General features: G+C 36.2%; 1 protein-coding gene and 1 long non-coding RNA gene across 2 annotated transcripts; one reads left to right on the forward strand and one right to left on the reverse strand.

Annotated features, from left to right (window-relative positions):
• Window positions 1–3286: 3286 nt before the first annotated feature.
• Window positions 3287–4982, forward strand: LOC116307958 (uncharacterized). Its single transcript, XR_004198463.2, has 2 exons — window positions 3287–3915; window positions 4688–4982. It is a non-coding gene; the product is annotated as an uncharacterized LOC116307958 (long non-coding RNA).
• A 1505-nt stretch (window positions 4983–6487) lies between these two features.
• Window positions 6488–18773, reverse strand: LOC116307960 (TNF receptor-associated factor 6). Its single transcript, XM_031718290.2, has 7 exons — window positions 18392–18773; window positions 13630–13681; window positions 12377–12484; window positions 11588–11749; window positions 11063–11137; window positions 10818–10895; window positions 6488–10366 (listed from the first exon to the last, which is right to left on the reverse strand). Exons 1-7 carry the CDS (start codon window positions 18625–18627, stop codon window positions 9629–9631), a joined length of 1449 nt encoding a protein of 482 aa, XP_031574150.2. The 5' UTR covers window positions 18628–18773; the 3' UTR covers window positions 6488–9628.
• Between the last annotated feature and the right edge of the window lie 9 nt (window positions 18774–18782).

Raw genomic sequence — 18782 nt, forward strand, 5'->3', positions numbered from 1 at the left:
ACATGCAAAACGAAATCATAAGAGATCCTTTTCCAGAACATGTTATTTCCTTCCTTGTGCAGAGGATATTTTGGGCCAAAAAAGAACAGAGTTCTCACCTTCACATCGATGATTATGAGTCTACTAATGATTTATGGTCATGATGATGATAATGATAATCATGATGATGATCATCGGTTAACCAACAAGGCCTTTTAATCGTTTCGTTCATTTCAGTACATAGTAAAATATTTAATACAATGCGCGCGTTAAATCGTGTTTATATCAGACATGTTCGCGCAAAATCGTTCAAAAATACTTTATAAAAGCATAATAAAACGGCTGCTTTTATCTCTGTCCCTTGATATAAACACTCTGGAAACCGTAGAGCATTTGAAAAGCAAGACAAACACTTGGCTACGCCTCGTGTTCCTAAGCTTGCCTCTCTAGTACTCTACAGCTTCCAGCATGTTTATATTTAAAATAACTGTTATAAATCTCGCGTTCTGATTGGTTGGGAGCGCGTGCTTTATGAGAGCACACAGCACGCGCGCGCACTTTCATTTGCATCATTCCTATCCAAAATAACGGTTATTGAAATTTGTATTTTATAAAAGAAATAAAAACCTTGCTTGCTGTGCCGTGTGGAGTTATAAAGCACTTGGGGATTGGCAGAACACTTGAGAAGTGTCCAGAAGCATTCCGCTACGCGTCGTGCTTCTCCTAACACTTCTCTCGTGTTCTGCCAACCCCCGCGTGCTTCGTAACTGCACACAGCACGCGCGCGCGTTTTCTATTTCTTCATTATACAGTACAAAGACGTGCTCGCGCCTTATATGTAACAAATAAAACAGCTTTTTCCGTGCTCCTTTCAGTAATAAAGCACGCTGGAAGTGACGTAAGCACGAAAGAAGTGGCACATGTTGCAGTACATTTTGGAGCTGGTTTGAGCAACTCGACGCAGTTTTTTCCTCGGACTTGGAAGGGGTAATAGGACAAGTACGTTTCTAGTTGGAATAGAATGTGTTATCACAAGTATTATGAATAGAGCTATTAGTGTTATCACAAAGGGTGCCAATAGGGTTAGTAGTTCACTGACCCAGTACCCTGCGAGCAGAGTCTCCTTTTAACTCCTCTACGGGCGAGAGAGGAGTTAAAAAGAGACTCTGCTCGCAGGGTACTGACCCAGTAAAATTAGTAGTTAACAGTTAACTGATGTTTCATGATTTTCGCTCGTAAAATTAGTTACAAATTATAGTTAAAATTAGTAAGCTTGGATATGAAATAATATCTAAGTAGAAGAAGTATTGATCCATGGATATCATGATACCTATGTACTTAAAAAACATTGGAGAAAATTAGCAGTTAACTGACAATTTGGTACTCCCATTGGCACTCTATTATCAACTTTAATCACATTGATATCGTAATCAGTGGTGTTTGGGGAACAGACATTATTCAATTCTGTAAGTAGTGGAAAAAATAATTTAGTGGGGAAAATATTAGAAGAAAATATTCTTAATGGGAAATTATTTTGCTTGCTTACTTTGACCAACCAATAACTCGTCCTTCGTAATGAATTGTTTATAGGTCGGCTAGTTTGATCATTCATTAAGTTGCTATTTGACACCATTTTCCTGGTTGATTGAAACACAGTTTGTGTCGTAAACGACAGCTGCAAATCCGCAGTACTTTTCCGGTACAAGCTACTTTCAGTTTCGTACAATCTTTAAAGACTACTGGGAAGATAGCAATGTTTGTCTAACAAACAAATATTCTATAGCCATTTTCTAAGCCCTTAGAGCTATTTTAGTTAGACTGTTTTAGTGTACTTCTCTAGTTGAACTAGCGAGTTCTATCGGCCGATTCACTAGGGCGAGACTTACGATTTGGTGCGGGTTGACCTATTTTGCTTAATTCATACTTTTTCATATCAGACTTTTTCACAGTCATACGAAAACTGCTTTAAGTCGGGTGAATCAGTAAAGCCTAATCAAGAATAAAGTCAAGCCCGGTCTTCTCTTGGTCAAAAACACTTTGTCCGTGTGGAAAGTATTATTGCAGGGTTGAATGATTGATATATCATAATAAAGCTAGCCGGGTAATTTAATGCCAATCTAACTCCTCTTTCTCCAAAGCTTAGCGGTTTTGAGTAAAGCTGTTGAGTGAGAGCTAAACATTTCATTTTCCCTTTTCTAAAACTTTCGAGATATTTTATACACGCCAAGCTTGTTACTGGTATGCGCATGCGCAGATAAAAAAACGCTAGACCAAAATGCATCAGGATACTTACCCACGTGACCAGCACGTGGGAATGAACAGTGCTTTCTTCAAGCTAGACTTTACTAACATCGGTTATACCTCCTTTGTAGCGAGTGGTATTTGTCGTAACACTATTTGTTTAGTTCAAGGCTGAAGACGCGCCCGTGGGCCTGTGCTGTCATAGTTTAGGGCCACGTCATATATATTGAATAATGCATGGCACTTTCCCTTGTCTGATTATGAAAACCTTAGTGTTTGTCAGGCAGCTGAGAGCCTATCATGTATCGTTAAGTAGTGGACGCTAACTAGAAGTTTGTCACGTCAGCTGTTAGTTAAAATGTTCATGAATAATTATACAGCACGATATATGTAATATATCTATGTTCCCGCTGAGAGCTTGAATAAACTGAAAATGAGACCGACTAACCATTTGGCTACTACCAAGTTCCTGATCAGATGTAGTCCATCTGTATAAAGTTCCTGTACAAAGAGCGACGCCTTACTGTCTTTACTTCGACAGCTTGTTAAACATAGAAACTACATGAGCCATTATCAGTTGTCAGGGCCAAGGCCTTTCATACTTTGACTTACAAATAACCACGGATCCAGGGGATAGGAGTGTCGTTGTCATATCCCCCTTGCACAAGTCCTTTCATACTTTGACTTACAAATAACTGGTTTAAACAGGAACGTATCCAGGGGGTAGGAGTGACTTGTCACCCCGTCCCCCTTGCACAAGTCTTTTCATACTTTGACTTACAAATAACTGGTTTAAACAGGAACGTATCCAGGGGGTAGGAGTGACTTGTCACCCCGTCCCCCTTGCACAAATAAAAGAAAACTGAAACAAACTGAAAAAACTTCCCCTCGCGGTTTATTTGAAGCTGTTCAATTTAATAGACCCGTGATGAATTGCATGGAGACTCAATTTTCCCGCCTTTTCTGGGTTTCCCGTGGCATTGAAACTAGATACCCTGTAATAGTCTACACCGTATTAAAACTCCTGAACACACGTACACCCATGGAAAAACTCTAAGGAAATGTTCTGTTCGATTAAGTAATCTGTGTCGAGTAATCTGAAAGTCTTTTCTCTCCTCTTTATCTTTTGGCGGGTCAGCCTTATTAGTCTTGACTGAATCTCATTTCAACTGAGCAACTGGCAAAAGCACGTCACGTTATCGCCGCCTTTTAGCCATTTAACAAAAGATTCCTTGAAAGCATCTATCGTTAACGACACCACAATGGCCGCCATGCTTTTGTCTTTTAACTCTCTTGGGAATGCTTGCAACCCATCATTATCTGAAGGGTTAGGGGTTAGGGGAGTGATATTTTGCATCCACTCTATAAACCATCTTACTAACAAAAGCTCTAGTTAATAGCTGTCTTGGTAAATCCATAAAGAATTGCCAAAGGTGTTGCCAGACAACGGGGCATCCCCAGCCATTACCAGCATTGTATATAAAGACTACCGCGATAGAATCTCAGGTCTAGTGTGAATCGAATCAGTTAATATCATTAGTTGTTTAGAGTAGTTTGGATCTGTTGATAATGAATTTCTCAAGTCACGCCTTGCTGTTTGGGTGTCTTCTAATATCGTTAGGATTAGTTCAAGTCACACAAGCTGTAGTGGGACCTTACAGTCGTGATACCGAAATCTCGACACGATTCGTTCAGGTACGTAGGACAAAACAAAGACATTTAGAAATGACGTTCTTGCTTCTACCGCAACCTCAAACTCCAGTTCGACGTCAGGCGTTTTCCTTCAAACTTTCGACATTTAGCAAGGCGTCATAACAAAGTCAGTTGTTGCTGGACTGAAGAACCTCCTTATTGAATTTCTTTGATGTTGAATGTTTCTCCGTGTTTGCAGGAATGATTCTGGGTCTGATTCCCAGCAGCGATTAATGATTAGCGGCTAGCGGTAAACCCGATGCTAAAGGACTCTACCGATTGTCATTAGACCAGAAAAACTGGTTATTCATCAAGACAGAGTAGTGGAGCTGATTCGGTGACCACATTCAGATTTCTGATCGATCCTCGATCAATAATCCTATCAGTAACTGATTGAAATAACGACTAATTAGATCAAATGAGTCTCATTCAATTCCTGATGTATTTACTTTGCTTATAAACTATATTTACACTTTTTGAGGCATAGTCTAGTATAAGAGCGTACTATACGTACATCACTGTAACATATCTTTAGCATCCTTGGAATAAGTGTTTCTTGATTTTAAACTGATTTGCAATTAATCCGCTTTTGTCAAGTGTTTCCTCTCCGTGATGATCGAGCGCGAATTGAATGTGGTGAACATAGAACATTGAAGTGTAGCCGCAGTAGTGTGTGTGATTGAAAAAGTGTCCCCATTAGTGCGAAACACGCTAGAACGACTTTATTCTTAAACTATATGTACTTATTTATTTTAATCATTAATTTGTTTGCCAGGGAATGAAAGATTATTGTGGGCGAGCAGAAATCTTGTGCCAAGATGAACCGACGCATGCGACGAATCTAAGAACTATCCGACAAAAGATTGTCGAAAGAAAGAAGCATGCATAAGATGTGTCAACCGGAGCCTTTGTTCTCAGAGGCTTTTCAGGCAGTGTAAATGGTTAAAGCTTCTTATTTAGCTAGGAGTTGATCGAAACATAAGCTTAAAAGTTCTATCCAGCAATTTGAAAAGATTTTGTACGCAACATGCAGTAACGAAAAAATAAATAAAGCAGCTCTATAAAATGAACTTGAAGAAAGCAGTGTTTGTGTACATCAGTTAACATCACTCATACCCTGGATCGCACCAGTTTGATGCAATGATATCATTACAGGTGGTTGAAGGAAGGAAAGAAAGAAAGAAAAAAGAAAGGAAGAAAGAAAGAAAAAAGAAAGGAAGAAAGGAAGGAAGGAAGGAAGGAAGAGAGAGAGAGAACCACCGAAAAAAAATTAGAAAAAAATCGATTCCACTTTGCCATACCCCCGAGACATCCGCAGAGCTGCGGCGGCGTATGGACTTCGGACCTGACGGCGATTAAATCCTTCTGCTCTTGGGTGTACGAAAGAAACGCAAGTCCTAAACCAAAGGACACCAAAGTAAGCTTACTTTAGAAATGACATCGACCACAAAAGGTTTCCCTATGAAGCGTGTGAAGGAGTGCGGAGTAGCGAGTTTTACAAGCATCACAACACTCGAAAGGAGATCAAAGTAAGTTATTAATTTTAGAAGATACGTCGGTTATAAAGAAAATAATAAGATTTTAAATCTTTAAAAGTCTTTATAGTATTTCGACAACAATGCGATATATTGGTTCATTTTTAGACAAATTTATAACTTTTTTATAAAAATAATTGATAGATAGTTTATTATCCCACAGGGCCCGGTTGTACAATGCCTGGATAGCGCTATCCAACGGATAACTCTTATCCAGTGGATAAGTCGAAACTGTTATCCAATAAATTTATCCACTGGATAAGATTTATCCGTTGGATAGTGCTATCCAGGCTTCCTACGACCGGGCCCAGATGGTTATTGGCTATCGATAGAACCACACCTACTAAGGTAACGTCGTCCTAGTCAGCTCGATGCACCTTGGGCTCGTAGCTAGCAAACCTCTCGTATTCGTACAGTTTACTAGTCTCCTAAAAGACAAGTCGAATATAAAGTGGTACTCAGTCCATCCCGGAACTTTTCAGCCCAATTGTAACAATTTATCATTATTCAACTAGTAGTCTGTAATACACGAATGAAAACGTCTGCGCATGCTCTAGATGGATGGGAAGTATAAGTCAGCAAGGCATTGTGGGATAGTACTCACTGCTGTGATAGGGTAGTGGTAATGGATGGTAAGTATAAGCAAGGCATTGTGGGATGGTACCCCCATCCCGGGGGGTTACTCCGCCAGAACTTGGGTAGGGGTGTTCCGCTGGGATTCTGAAAGGGGTACCCTGTTTATGACAAAAGATATAAATAATTGCACTGAGTTCCCGTTTCAATTACGTCATCTCGCGTATCGTTTTTTTACGACCATAATAACCGGTTTCAGTCAATATGAAAGTAGAAACCTATGAAAGGAAACTCGGGAAGAACTTGGAACTTGAGTGAAATTTCATACCCTGTTTATGACAAGAAGCTCGAAAAACCATACCCTGTTCAGCGGATTATCCCAGTATAGTCCATATATGGGAGTACCCCCCCCCCGGGGATAGTACTCACTGCTCTGATAGAGTGCTGTGGTATAGCAAAATACTGCATTGTTTCTCATTGTTAAACATATTTTATTAACTTTTTGGTGTCTGCCAGCTAGCTGTCATTGGTGCATTCACAATCTTTCGACCAAGAGACTTTTTTTCAAATGGAGATTATTGATGGTTAGTTTGATTATAGACTACCTAAGGTTATGGCTATATCTATAACTCAACATATTGTTACAGGTGACTGATAAATTATAATACTCCAAATGGATTGCAATGTGGCTGCCAAAAGCACCTTCACATTGTTACCAGTTTGACCCAGTTGAGCTGCACCACTGCTACAGGTACTTGCAGCAGTAATTAGTGTAAATCTGGATTGGACCATGTGCTTTAAGATAGAATATGCTAAAGAAAACATCAGTGTTTGTCTTAATCAAGTTACAAGTGATACAATTAGTAATTATTGACTGGGACCAAGGGAAACAGTGTGTTTTGTGGCCCGAGACGGTGATGTTCTCATTGCCGTCTTGGGGACCACAAAACACACTGCTTTCCCAAGTCAAAAAGTGTTTTGTCATATACCAAGTGTCAAAGAAAAAATAGCAGTTATTTGATTTTTTGATTATTTGATTTCGAAAAACTCATAAAAACTTTTCTGGGAAAATCACAACATATTTTTGCCCACTGAAAGCTGTTGCCGGCGAACGACTGAAACTTGTTCACGTTCCCTCTCAACCAATCAAAGTAAGAGAAAAATGGACTTTGATAGTTGGTATATGACAATTATTATGTTATTATTATGACAATTATAACTAAATATCACACTAATTTGACTGATGAAGACTGTGTTATACAGATGAAATATCTCAACAATCTATGAAATATTGCTATGAGTCCAAACATTTATTAATTGATAACTAAATATCATTTCTAGTCTCCAATGAAAATAGTCTTATTATACCACAATCGAAAATTACTTTACTGCTATTTTCAATAAAAAAAAGCAAAATCTGTATCTGAGTTGCATGCTAAAGCTTGACTTTTCCTGCCGCCAGTCAAAAATATGTAATATGTACTGACTGATTACTTGTGATTGACGGCAGCGGGGGAAAAGTTACAGCATGCAGCTTGCAAAAATTTTACATATTTATGAAAATAACAGTGCATAATTGTCTAATAATGTGGTATTACAGTGATTATTGCAGTGTAACATAATAATAATAATAATAATAGTAATGAACTTTATAAGTTTAAAAGGTATTTACGAAATACTCCACTCCCAACTAGTGCTATTAATTCAGTAAAAATGTGTTTGTTTTTTTTTTTGCTTTTTTAAATGTTTTAATTTTTTTAGTTTGTCCATTTTAGGTTTTTTTTTTTTTTTTTTTTTTTTTTTCCCATCCATTTTATTTGTTTTGATAGATTTTTTGATATTTTTTCTTAAAATGATTATTGCATTATAACAAATAGAAGCTAATATAACAACATAATAATAGGGTTCATGCTGGATTCCCAAGAAAAAAATCAAGGATTTTCCAGGCAGTATTTAAGGAGGAAAATTAAAATTTTTTAAGTACTTTTGCCTACAACTTTAATTATTGTTGTGTTCATCGAACGAGACTGCCTGGTTATCCAGGGTAATCGCTGGTAGCCCAAATGACCAAAATTTCCGTAATAATGATACCTCTTTTGATCAAGAGAGCATGTTAAAATTTTGATTGTGTTGGTTTATCTTCGATTTTATCGCACGTATTCTAAGATATGGCAGGCGTTCCTTGTAGTGCTTGTTTACGTGCGCGCTACACTTCATGGCAGGCGTTCCTTGCTTTAGTCAGGTTAGCGAATTTACTCCGAAAACCGACGAATATCTTGCGAGGAGCGGACCGACACTCGTCATTCCCATCCTTACACGATCGTAAGCCATTCGGATCGGCCGAAACCAAAACACTACGAGGAACGCCTGTCACAAGATGGATTGCGCGCCCTAGATAATAGATCAACCAAGAACAATAACTTTCCTTACACAAACAAAATTTTAATGTGCTCCCTTGTTTTGATCAATCATTTACTTTTTATATATGAAGATATAGAAATATATATAAGTTATAGTGCTTGGGAGCTAGGTTTTTCCGGGCGAAAGCCCTTGGAATTAAATTCACCCCGGCCTGCTCTCAGTCTGACCTCTAGCTCAGCTGGTAGAGCATCGGTAGTACAATTCCGAAGGTCGTGGGTTCGATTCCCAGCGAGGTCGGAAATTAATTTTTCCGAATTTAATTCCAAGGGCTTTCGCCCGGAATAACCTCGTTCCCAAGCACTATAACTTATCTATATTTCTATATCTTCATGTATTTCATTAGTGCCATGCAGTCCACATATACTTTTTACATATTTTACTGTTTCATTCTCAAACCTCATAGCATTGAGAGAATAGGGCTTTTCAATAATCTTTATTTTTTCGAGAGCTTTTCAAAAGACCTTTGAACTTGTATCATACATTCAAGGACTTTTCATGGAATAGAAGAACCTGCATGAACCCTGTTAATAGCTAAAGGATAAATATGTTACACTGCAATATCCACCGCAAACCACTGATCTGCCAATATGGCATACATAATTGCTTTGCAATCTATTATGAAACGTGTATTATCAAATTAACGCCCTCCCATACCCGTCGGAACTCCACTAACAAACCTCACTGAGAAATGAGGTTTATTCTTAATGGATTGTGATTGGTGGATTGTGATTGGTGGATTGTCATTAGTGGACTGTAATTGGTTGGTTTTGGAACATTGGTTATGTTGGTAATTGCTACTGGCTTTTTGGTTAGTAGGCTGATTGACAATGGTTTTGTCCTTGTTTTACGAGGGTTAGGACCTAGCTACTGGACTAATAAACCTGTGACCCTCATTCCATGATTGAATTGAAATTTAGAAGTTGATTTTTGAGAATCTGGAGATATCCCTCAAACAACAGGAGAGAACCAACTAGGAAACTCTCCTCAAATGTGATGCTAAGTGCGTGGGACGAACTTAGGAACTGCAGAGAATCTGGAGATATCCTTCAAAGAACAGGAGAGAACCAACTAGAAACTCTCCTCAAATGTGATGCTAACTGAGTGGGACGAACCTAGCAGTAGTATTTAGTCATATGCTAGAATACAATGAACACGGCATGCTGCATTGGCAGATCAGTGGTTTGTACTTAGTGAAAGACCTGAATACGAACCAACATGACGTCATTCTTCACAAACTGACCATCACGTAACAACTGCTCAATCTGACAAAACTCAACATAACCATACCCCTTATGGTTCCTCGCTGTTGTCGGCTTCTGAAAGGCCAAAAGGTTGGGCTTGGCAACCAGAGTTTCGCTTATTGGACGACGAAACTCTACATTCTCACTTTGATCCAGTATGGCCAATGTAATGCGGCCTGTGAACGGCCACTCCAATATATCATCCCAGTCTCCTCTCATCATGTGCACAAAGAGAGAGAGATGGTGACCAAACCCACTATCAACACCATTCAGGTTCATTCTTAGACACATCTTGTACCCATACAGGCTAGTGTAGAAGGGTGGTGAGTGGATAGCAGGTACTGTATTGTCCATTGCCTGACCACGCTGGTACGTAAAATTGTCAATCTTCCAGATAAAAGTTCCGGCACTCACCCTCCCTTCCAGTTCAATCACTCTTTCTTCTAGTTTCAATATCTTTTCCTCAAGTGCATCATTACTTCTCAGTGGTTGCCGTGGTGGTTGAAGGCTTACAGGTCTTAGTTCTTGTCTGAAAGGTTCTTCGTGTGAAGTACTTGGACCTGCAGATCGCACAACTGCTGTTGCCGCTGGTCGTTCTTGTAGCTTTTGCACTGTTTTAGCAAGGTCTTTGAAATGTTGAACCTGTTTGTCTGCAATGTGTTTGGAAACATCTGGATTGTAGCCCTGCAAAAGTAAAACTTGCAATCAATGAATTCATCTGGCATTAGGGACATTTATGGGCATGAATTCAAATACTACCTAGTTATTTGGTTATTGTCTAGACTTATATGAAATTGGGACCACCAATTTATTTTTTGAGTAAAATATGAAATAATTTTGATAACTTTCTAAGTTTACATCGTTTATTTTGCCAATAGCTTTTTCAACCCAAGGAAAGAAAACATCTTCAAAAATAAAAAGATTTTACTGAACAGTTTTTGAATCATTTTGCCTTAAAGACATGAAAATCTGATGCAAAAAGTCTAAATTGGCCATGAGCAAGTGTACCCAAGAAAACCATTGGATAACATCTCTACAATTAAGATTTCAATAAGTCAATATTTTACAGTAAATAAACAAAGAACAAAATCTTTATTATCTCTGATGACTATTAAACCAAAAGAATTTCTTTTACCTCAAATGTACAGCCCAGATAGAACAGAGGACACCTAGATTTTTCCTTTGGGCAGTCATTCTCTGAATGGTTGGGCATCTAAACAAAAAAACAAAAACCACTGTTATGATTTAAGGCAGTACTGTACATTATCCATGCAAGAAGATGGCTGTACTGTAGTTTACTCACTCTACACTTATGAAAATGTATTGCAAATACAGATATATGTACGTATACAAACACACTCAGTCTCATGATTAAATTACCTGATTTCTTGGGATATCCTTCTTGCCGCACTTTTTACATTCCAAAGGTGCCTCAGGACATTCTTTTTCGTGGATCTATGACAACAAACAAAAACATGTCAACTGAAATCACTGACAGAGGTAAAACAGATTTTACAACAACTTACTAATTTCTCGCTCGCTGATTGGCTATTTTTTATCATCAATAAGAGAATCAGACACAAAAAACTGTTGTGCATGACATGTGATCTACCTCTTAACATTACATGCCATATACGTTATTATCATCACAGACAAATTGTGAATTGAATATATAAAACAATTTATCATATTCTCAAATACATTCTATTTGCAATAACCATAAAGACAACCAAGGTCTAGATAGCTAAATTAATGTCTTTTCTCATAATGATACTGGCACAAAAGATCATATTAGGTTCCCTTCACAAACTAATTTTGATCTTAAAGTTTAACAATAATTCCCATGCATTCTATTGTTATGATCAGTAGTAATCAACGTTGATGTAACAAGATAGATATGAGTACCTTAGCTTCAGATACAAAAATACTGTTGTGGCAAAATGGGCATTCAGTTTTACGCTTTTCACAGTCTTTTTCCATGTGCTCTTCAAGTCGTTGTAGTTGGATCTTCTTGCCACAGGAATTGGGACACTTGACATCAGAAAATGGACACATTTTCATATGCTCCTGAAATGATACAATACACATTTTGTAAAACTACACATCTCATACAATAACCATTCTTATGGGAAGCCATTTCAATGTTAATGGCATGTTGTACCGTGTACGTACTGTAAGTCAGTAATGTACATTTCTCACTCATATGATAACCATTCTTAATGGATGCCATTTCAATGTTATGGCATGTGCTACATGCTTGTACCACATGTTTGCCACCCATACGATTCGTATTGGAAACCATTTCACTGTAACAGCATGTCGTATCATGTACGTGCTGTAAGTCAGTACTGTGTGTTTCCAGAGTTCATACAATAACCATTCTTATGGGAAACAATTCTTTTGGGAAGCCATTTCAATGTTGCGGCATGTCCTACGGTGTACATGCTGTAAGTCAGCACTGTATGTTTCCCACTCATACAATAACCATTCTTATGGGAGGCCATTCTTTTGCAGCATGTTGTAATGTGAACACATACTGCAAGTCGTTATCGTAAGTTTCCTACACATGCAATACATTCTTAAGAGAAGCCATTTCAGTGTTACAGCATGTTGCACCACTCATATATTGTAATGCGTATCTAATACTGAATGTCATTAGATGCAGTAGTATTCATTAACAGCCTACAGGTGTACCTCCAGTTTTCCCAATGGTCCATTCCAAGAACACCCTCTGTCTTTCTTGTGTCTGCACCAAACAGTGAAGGAACTCATTTCTCTCTTAGCAAAGTTGTCTGGATAGAGCTGATGAAAAATACAACACAAATCAATCAATACTTTTATTCTTTAAATCAGGTTGAACTTGCATATCTCTGCGATGCCTTCTTCATCTTATAGTCTTAGGAGAAATCACAATGGCATTCTTCTTAGTTATCCTCCTGCTTATGCTAAGAACACTTTTTTCTGTTTTCTTACGCACTTTGCCTAAATTATGGAACCATCTTCCTCTTGAAATTAGGAGTTTCATTTCCATTTTATCTTTTAACTTTCAGCTTAATACATTTTATTCAAGAAATCTTTTTATTGATATTATTGTTATATGTATGCATATATTTACTTTTCACTCTTATATATAAATATTTATTATGATTCATGGTAGTTTATTTTCTGTGATGCACATTTGAGTATGTGCTGTAATTTGTGCAATATATAATAGTTATTATTATTATTTATCATATGGTTTTATTATATGACCGTGAATTTTAGAGCCTGGACACTAGCAAATCAAGCAATCTGATTGGATAGACCGCATCACGCACTGGTCTAGATTCTCGGGTATTAACCGGTCCGATCGCATATTAATCTTACGCGAAAACATTTTGTCCTTTTCAATGAAAAGTGGTCACATAATAAAACTCTTATCAACCGAGCTTGGTCGGTCTGTATGGGTTAATCTTGACCTCGGTCGGGTACAGACCTCAGTCAAGATTATCCCGTACAGACCTCCTGCTCGGTTAATAAGATCTAAATATTAAATACAAATATAAATAAACTATAACTACATATATCGGCATATACGAATTACCAAGTTACTTTCCTGTTTATCTACATCACCCATCCCAATTTTATTTACATACAAACAACTTCTTTTGCCTAAATACAAATTGTAAATTTGGTAAATTCATTGTTATGCATATGTAAGTAGATCATTTACAGCATAGCATTTGACTATGCAAATTTTACCAATAACATGTAATAACCTTTGGCCTGATATAAGTTATGACCTGGCTAACTCAAAGATAGAATAGGAAATTATCTTGTTGGGTTTTATGGAGGAAAGAAAACAAGTGGGGACACTTCAAATCAACGGGGAGAGGCAGATGAGATGTGAGTGCATCAACACTATGCTGCCCTTGATTTGAGAAAGAGAATAAAGAAAAGTCACTTACTCCTGATTCAGTAAGAGGCTCATTATCCACTGGGCATCTATTGCCTGACTCCCTGAAATAATAAACAAATATAACTGAACAACCCTAAATTTAAATTTGGATTTTTGGACTAGCCTAAACATACACATGATTTGAACAAATTTATAAGAAACATGATCATGTATATGGTTAAATGAACAAAACAGAATGTACCTTAAATTCAGGATCGATATTCTTTATTAAAATGTACATTTTTCAGCTTTTACAACATTTTACTTATCATCATGGATTTTTTTATGAAAAACTGTACAACATTCCATTACATTGAGTTTTCCTTTATTAATTTTCTACTTTTATTGCAATTTTGAACAATTCTTGATAAATATGACAAGATGTCGACATAATTCATGTTTGTGTTCAAAACATGGGTGTTCAACAGAAACAATATTTATATGTGAAAGACTTTCGCTGTCAAGCATATTTACATGTGAAAGACCTTCACAGCCTAACATATTTATATGTGAAAGACCGTCGCTGTCAAGCATATTTATATGTGAAAGACCTTCACAGTCTAACATATTTATATGTGAAAGACTTTCGCTGTCAAGCATATTTATATGTGAAAGACCTTCACAGTCTAACATATTTATATGTGAAAGTCCTTCACTGTCAAGCATATTTATATGTGAAAGACCTTCACAGTCAAGCATATTTATATGTGAAAGACCTTCACAGCCTAACATATTTATATGTGAAAGACATTCACTGTCAAGCATATTTATATGTGAAAGTCCTTCACGGTCTAACATATTTATATGTGAAAGACATTCACTGTTAAGCATATTTATATGTGAAAGTTCTTTACAGTCTAATATACTATAGCTAGTATGTAGAAATTCATAATATTTGAAATCCGAAATCTACGTATTTTAAAAATATTCCGAAACAACATATGCTTTGTATTCATTTTCATTTGAAGAATACTTTTCTCAGTTGCTGTTAAATTTATAACGACGTTCTTGGACTTTCTTACCTGCAAAGCAGTTCGTAATTAAAAATCTACTTAGGTTTGCTTCTAAGCATTTAAAATATGTACCATAGTTCATTTTGATTTAGCTGGTTTCTTCAACTTGAACACGAGATGTTTCTCTCTTTGTCCACATGTTCCACGAGCTCGAGTACATCGACGATGTATATATATATTATACCACATAAGTAATTTTACGCTGAATTCTTCCGTGAATAACTCCAAATTTGTCAAATTTCCCTAATAAACCTTTAGCTTGTTAATTCTTCTTTGGGCTTTACTACTTGCTGCTGTATTTTTTGTCATAATTCTGCTTTTATAAGAGTTTCTTTCTTGAAACGAACAAGCATCCGTTAACTGTAACACTATCTTGTTGTGATTTGAATATTCCTTGCAAACAATGACAGGAAATGACCTTTGGACTTTTAATCCAATTATAAGTATCTAAACTGAAGTTATACAAACTAAATTCCAAACCTAATGTTCCTAACTCAATAAACAACCGTCAAGCGATTGCATTTCTAGTTCTAAAACGAAAAAATTGTGCTTTGTTTGCGAATGCGATTTAGATACTTATAACTTCATATAACTTCAGTTTAGATACTTATAATTGGATTAAAAGTCCAAAGGTCATTTCCTGTCATTGTTTGCAAGGAATATTCAAATCACAACAAGATAGTATTACAGTACGTTAACGGATGCTTGTTCGTTTCAAGAAAGAAACTCTTATGAAAGCAGAATTATGACAAAAAATACAGCAGCAAGTAGTTAAGCCCAAAGAAGAATTAACAAGCTAAAGGTTTATCAGGGAAATTTGACAAATTTGGAGTTATTCACGGAAGAATTTCAGCGTAAAATTACTTATGTGGTATAATATATATATACGTCGTCGTATGTACTCGAGCTCGTGGAACATGTGGACAAAGAGAGAAACATCTCGTGTTCAAGTTGAAGAAACCAGCTAAATCAAAATGAACTATGGTACATATTTTAAATGCTTAGAAGCAAACCTAAGTAGATTTTTAATTACGAACTGCTTTGCAGGTAAGAAAGTCCAAGAACGTCGTTATAAATTTAACAGCAACTGAGAAAAGTATTCTTCAAATGAAAATGAATACAAAGCATATGTTGTTTCGGAATATTTTTAAAATACGTAGATTTCGGATTTCAAATATTATGAATTTCTACATACTAGCTATAGTATATTAGAACAGTTGATAGATAGATAATTTGTAACACTGTATGGTATGTAAAAATGAAACTGACATTTCGGACGTTAGTCCTTCATCGGAGTAAACCACTAGTTTTCACTAGTTTTCCATAGTATATTATACTGTAAAGGACTTTCACATATAAATATGCTTGACAGTGAATGTCTTTCACATATAAATATGTTAGACTGTGAAGGACTTTCACATATAAATATGTTAGACAGTGAAGGACTTTCACATATAAATATGCTTGACTGTGAAGGACTTTCACATATAAATATGTTAGACTGTGAAGGACTTTCACATATAAATATGCTTGACAGTGAATGTCTTTCACATATAAATATGTTGGACTGTGAAGGACTTTCACATATAAATATCTTAGACTGTGAAGGTCTTTCACATATAAATATGCTTGACAGTGAAGGTCTTTCACATATAAATATGTTGGACTGTGAAGGTCTTTCACATATAAATATGTTAGGCTGTGAATTAGGTCTTTCACATATAAATATGCTTGACAGTGGATTTCTTTCACATATAAATATGCTTGACTGTGAAGGTCTTTCACATATAAATATGTTAGACTGTAAAGGACTTTCACATATGAATATGCTTGACACATATAAATATGTTAGGCTGTGAAGGTCTCTGATTCACATTTCAATTTTCACAAAATTCATGAATGAGCTCCAATCACAAAATGATAATTATCATACTCTGATGTTTATGCACATTTTGTTAAACTGAAAGTATTTAAATCAAAATAAATGAAAAAATGTCCAATTGCAATTGTTGTGTTTGATGATCTCATTTCTATGGTGTCAAGATCCCAGTTTTTCTTTCTTTTTATCACTTGATGATGGAATTGGATTAAAAATTGGTCATTTTAATGAAATGTATAGAAACTGAAAAAATGAATTATTCTATATGTACATTTTTTAAATATTTTTAGCTGAAAAACGTATCATACAAGAAAAATGTGCAATATGACATGTCAAATTTAAACTTTTGCTTTCATATTATCCATTTGAGACAAAAACATTATTGAGGTGTAAATTATTGCAATGGTTGGTTTCTAGTATTTCGAACATTTTCACAATGTGGAATTGTACAAGATCTTAATATGGGACATTTCTGTGCTAAGTTTATGATGATTTTGTTCAAATCATGTGTATATTTAGGCTAGTCCAAAAATCCAAATTTAAATTTAGGGTTGTTCTGTCATTAACTATGTTATAAAACTGAATGTGATTTTGTGTGTTTTTATTATCATTATTTTTTATTTTTTATTTTTGTTTCCTCATATTGTAATGACCTCATCATGCAAAATTTGAAAACATTTCAATGACAATTTGAGTGTTGACCTTTATTTTTCCCTTGATTAATTCATAGACCAACAAAACATCATATGACAAGCAATGAGTAAGAGATTTTCTGGGTTACTTTTTTCACTTTCACTTTGAATACAATTAAGAGATTTTATTTCCCGTGTCTGTCCGGGCGCGCGCTCTTAAAAAAACCTATGTACAAATCCAAATGGCCCTGCTCGAAACCTGCGACTGTATTTTTTTCTTTCTTTTATTTTATTATTTTTCTGTTCATGGGGGTCATATGATAAAATGCTTAATGACTGAGTTAGGTTGGGCCATACGGGAAAATACAGCTGTATTTGGCTGTTGGTCATTTGTACAGGCCTCACTGTGCTTGGTATATACGGCATCACCTCGAGCCAAATATTTTTCCGTACAGCCCTCCCACTCAGTCAATAAGTACATATTATCCTTCAAATTATTTTTTCCTCCTTTTGATTAGAAAAGACAACTGCAAATAACTACCTGCAAATAATATTCTGCTTATGTGCATTATGATGCAAAGCTGTTTGCTGCAAGCTGTTTTACTCCTGTGCAGTAACGATGCATTTGTCAACATCGCTCACTTCCCTGAGACTTGGTAAGTTTCATAGACAGTAAAACCAGCCAAAATGCAAAACGAAAGTGGAAAAATATGATTCAAATGATAAAACAATTTATTATTGAACTTGGTTATCACAAAATATTGTTGTTCGTTAGTGTCTTGCCAGCAAATATGATTTACTAACGAATTGCGACATTTTGCTCAACCTCATCCAATAATTGCTTAGCATTGCTATAAATCATCTTCATCATCATCTATCTTTCTGTCCAACTCTGCTCTGCAGCAGGTGCACCTTTTGCCCTACTATGGTGTTGTGATACCATCTACCAAAAGAGTTTACTAAACCTTGAACTTTTTTCCTGGAATCATACCCGTTTAAATATTTAAGTTTTACTTTCATTTTCGAAATCTACAAGGATTGCTAAAAAAACGGAAAAGATTTCTAAAGATGAAGAACGAATGGACGAAACTATTGCCACTATTATTGAAAATATTGTTAGGAATAAAAACGCTCTCGTAGATTTCCATGACAACGGAACTATATGGTAAAACTACACTTTATCTACTTGGAATACAACTGTAAAAGTTCACAAGACAAAGTTGTTATACATACTGTACATGTATATACCTTAGTGAACGTAAAATGCAGCCTCTGCAGAAACGATGTCCACATTCTGTCTGTACTGGTTCTCTCAGACCAAGCAGGCATATTGGACATTCATACTTATTCTCCAACGGAGGATCGAAGTATTCATCGTAGCCTTCTGATTTCCCTCCACTGCACTGAAGACTATTTGCCTGCCGTTTTAATGGCGGACTGTCATTGTGAGACCTTCTGGAGAACTCGTCAAGTGAACGACTCATTCTCAGTTATAGGAAAGCGTACTAGGCATTTCTATAACATTGAGACACTGCAAAGATTGTTAAATGTAAATGCTAACTTGCATAGATAAGCACTTTCTTTCAACGTATTTAGGGATAAGATATCTAATTCAATATTCAATAGGGACTTTTCCCCT

This window comes from Actinia tenebrosa, unplaced genomic scaffold (assembly GCF_029948245.1).
Source record: "Actinia tenebrosa isolate PJP-AT-01 unplaced genomic scaffold, QUT_ActTen_1.0 PGA_scaffold10__47_contigs__length_13832649, whole genome shotgun sequence".
NCBI lineage: Eukaryota > Metazoa > Cnidaria > Anthozoa > Actiniaria > Actiniidae > Actinia > Actinia tenebrosa.

Excerpts from the sequence above, each read along its gene's own strand:
- LOC116307960 (XM_031718290.2), bottom strand. The coding sequence starts at position 18,627 with ATGAGTCGTTCACTTGACGAGTTCTCCAGAAGGTCTCACAATGACAGT. Across the intron at positions 11,750-12,376 it reads GACCATTGGGAAAACTGGAG|GAGCATATGAAAATGTGTCC; the intron begins GTACACCTGTAG and ends GTATCATTTCAG. Across the intron at positions 10,896-11,062 it reads AGGATATCCCAAGAAATCAG|ATGCCCAACCATTCAGAGAA; the intron begins GTAATTTAATCA and ends TTTTTTGTTTAG.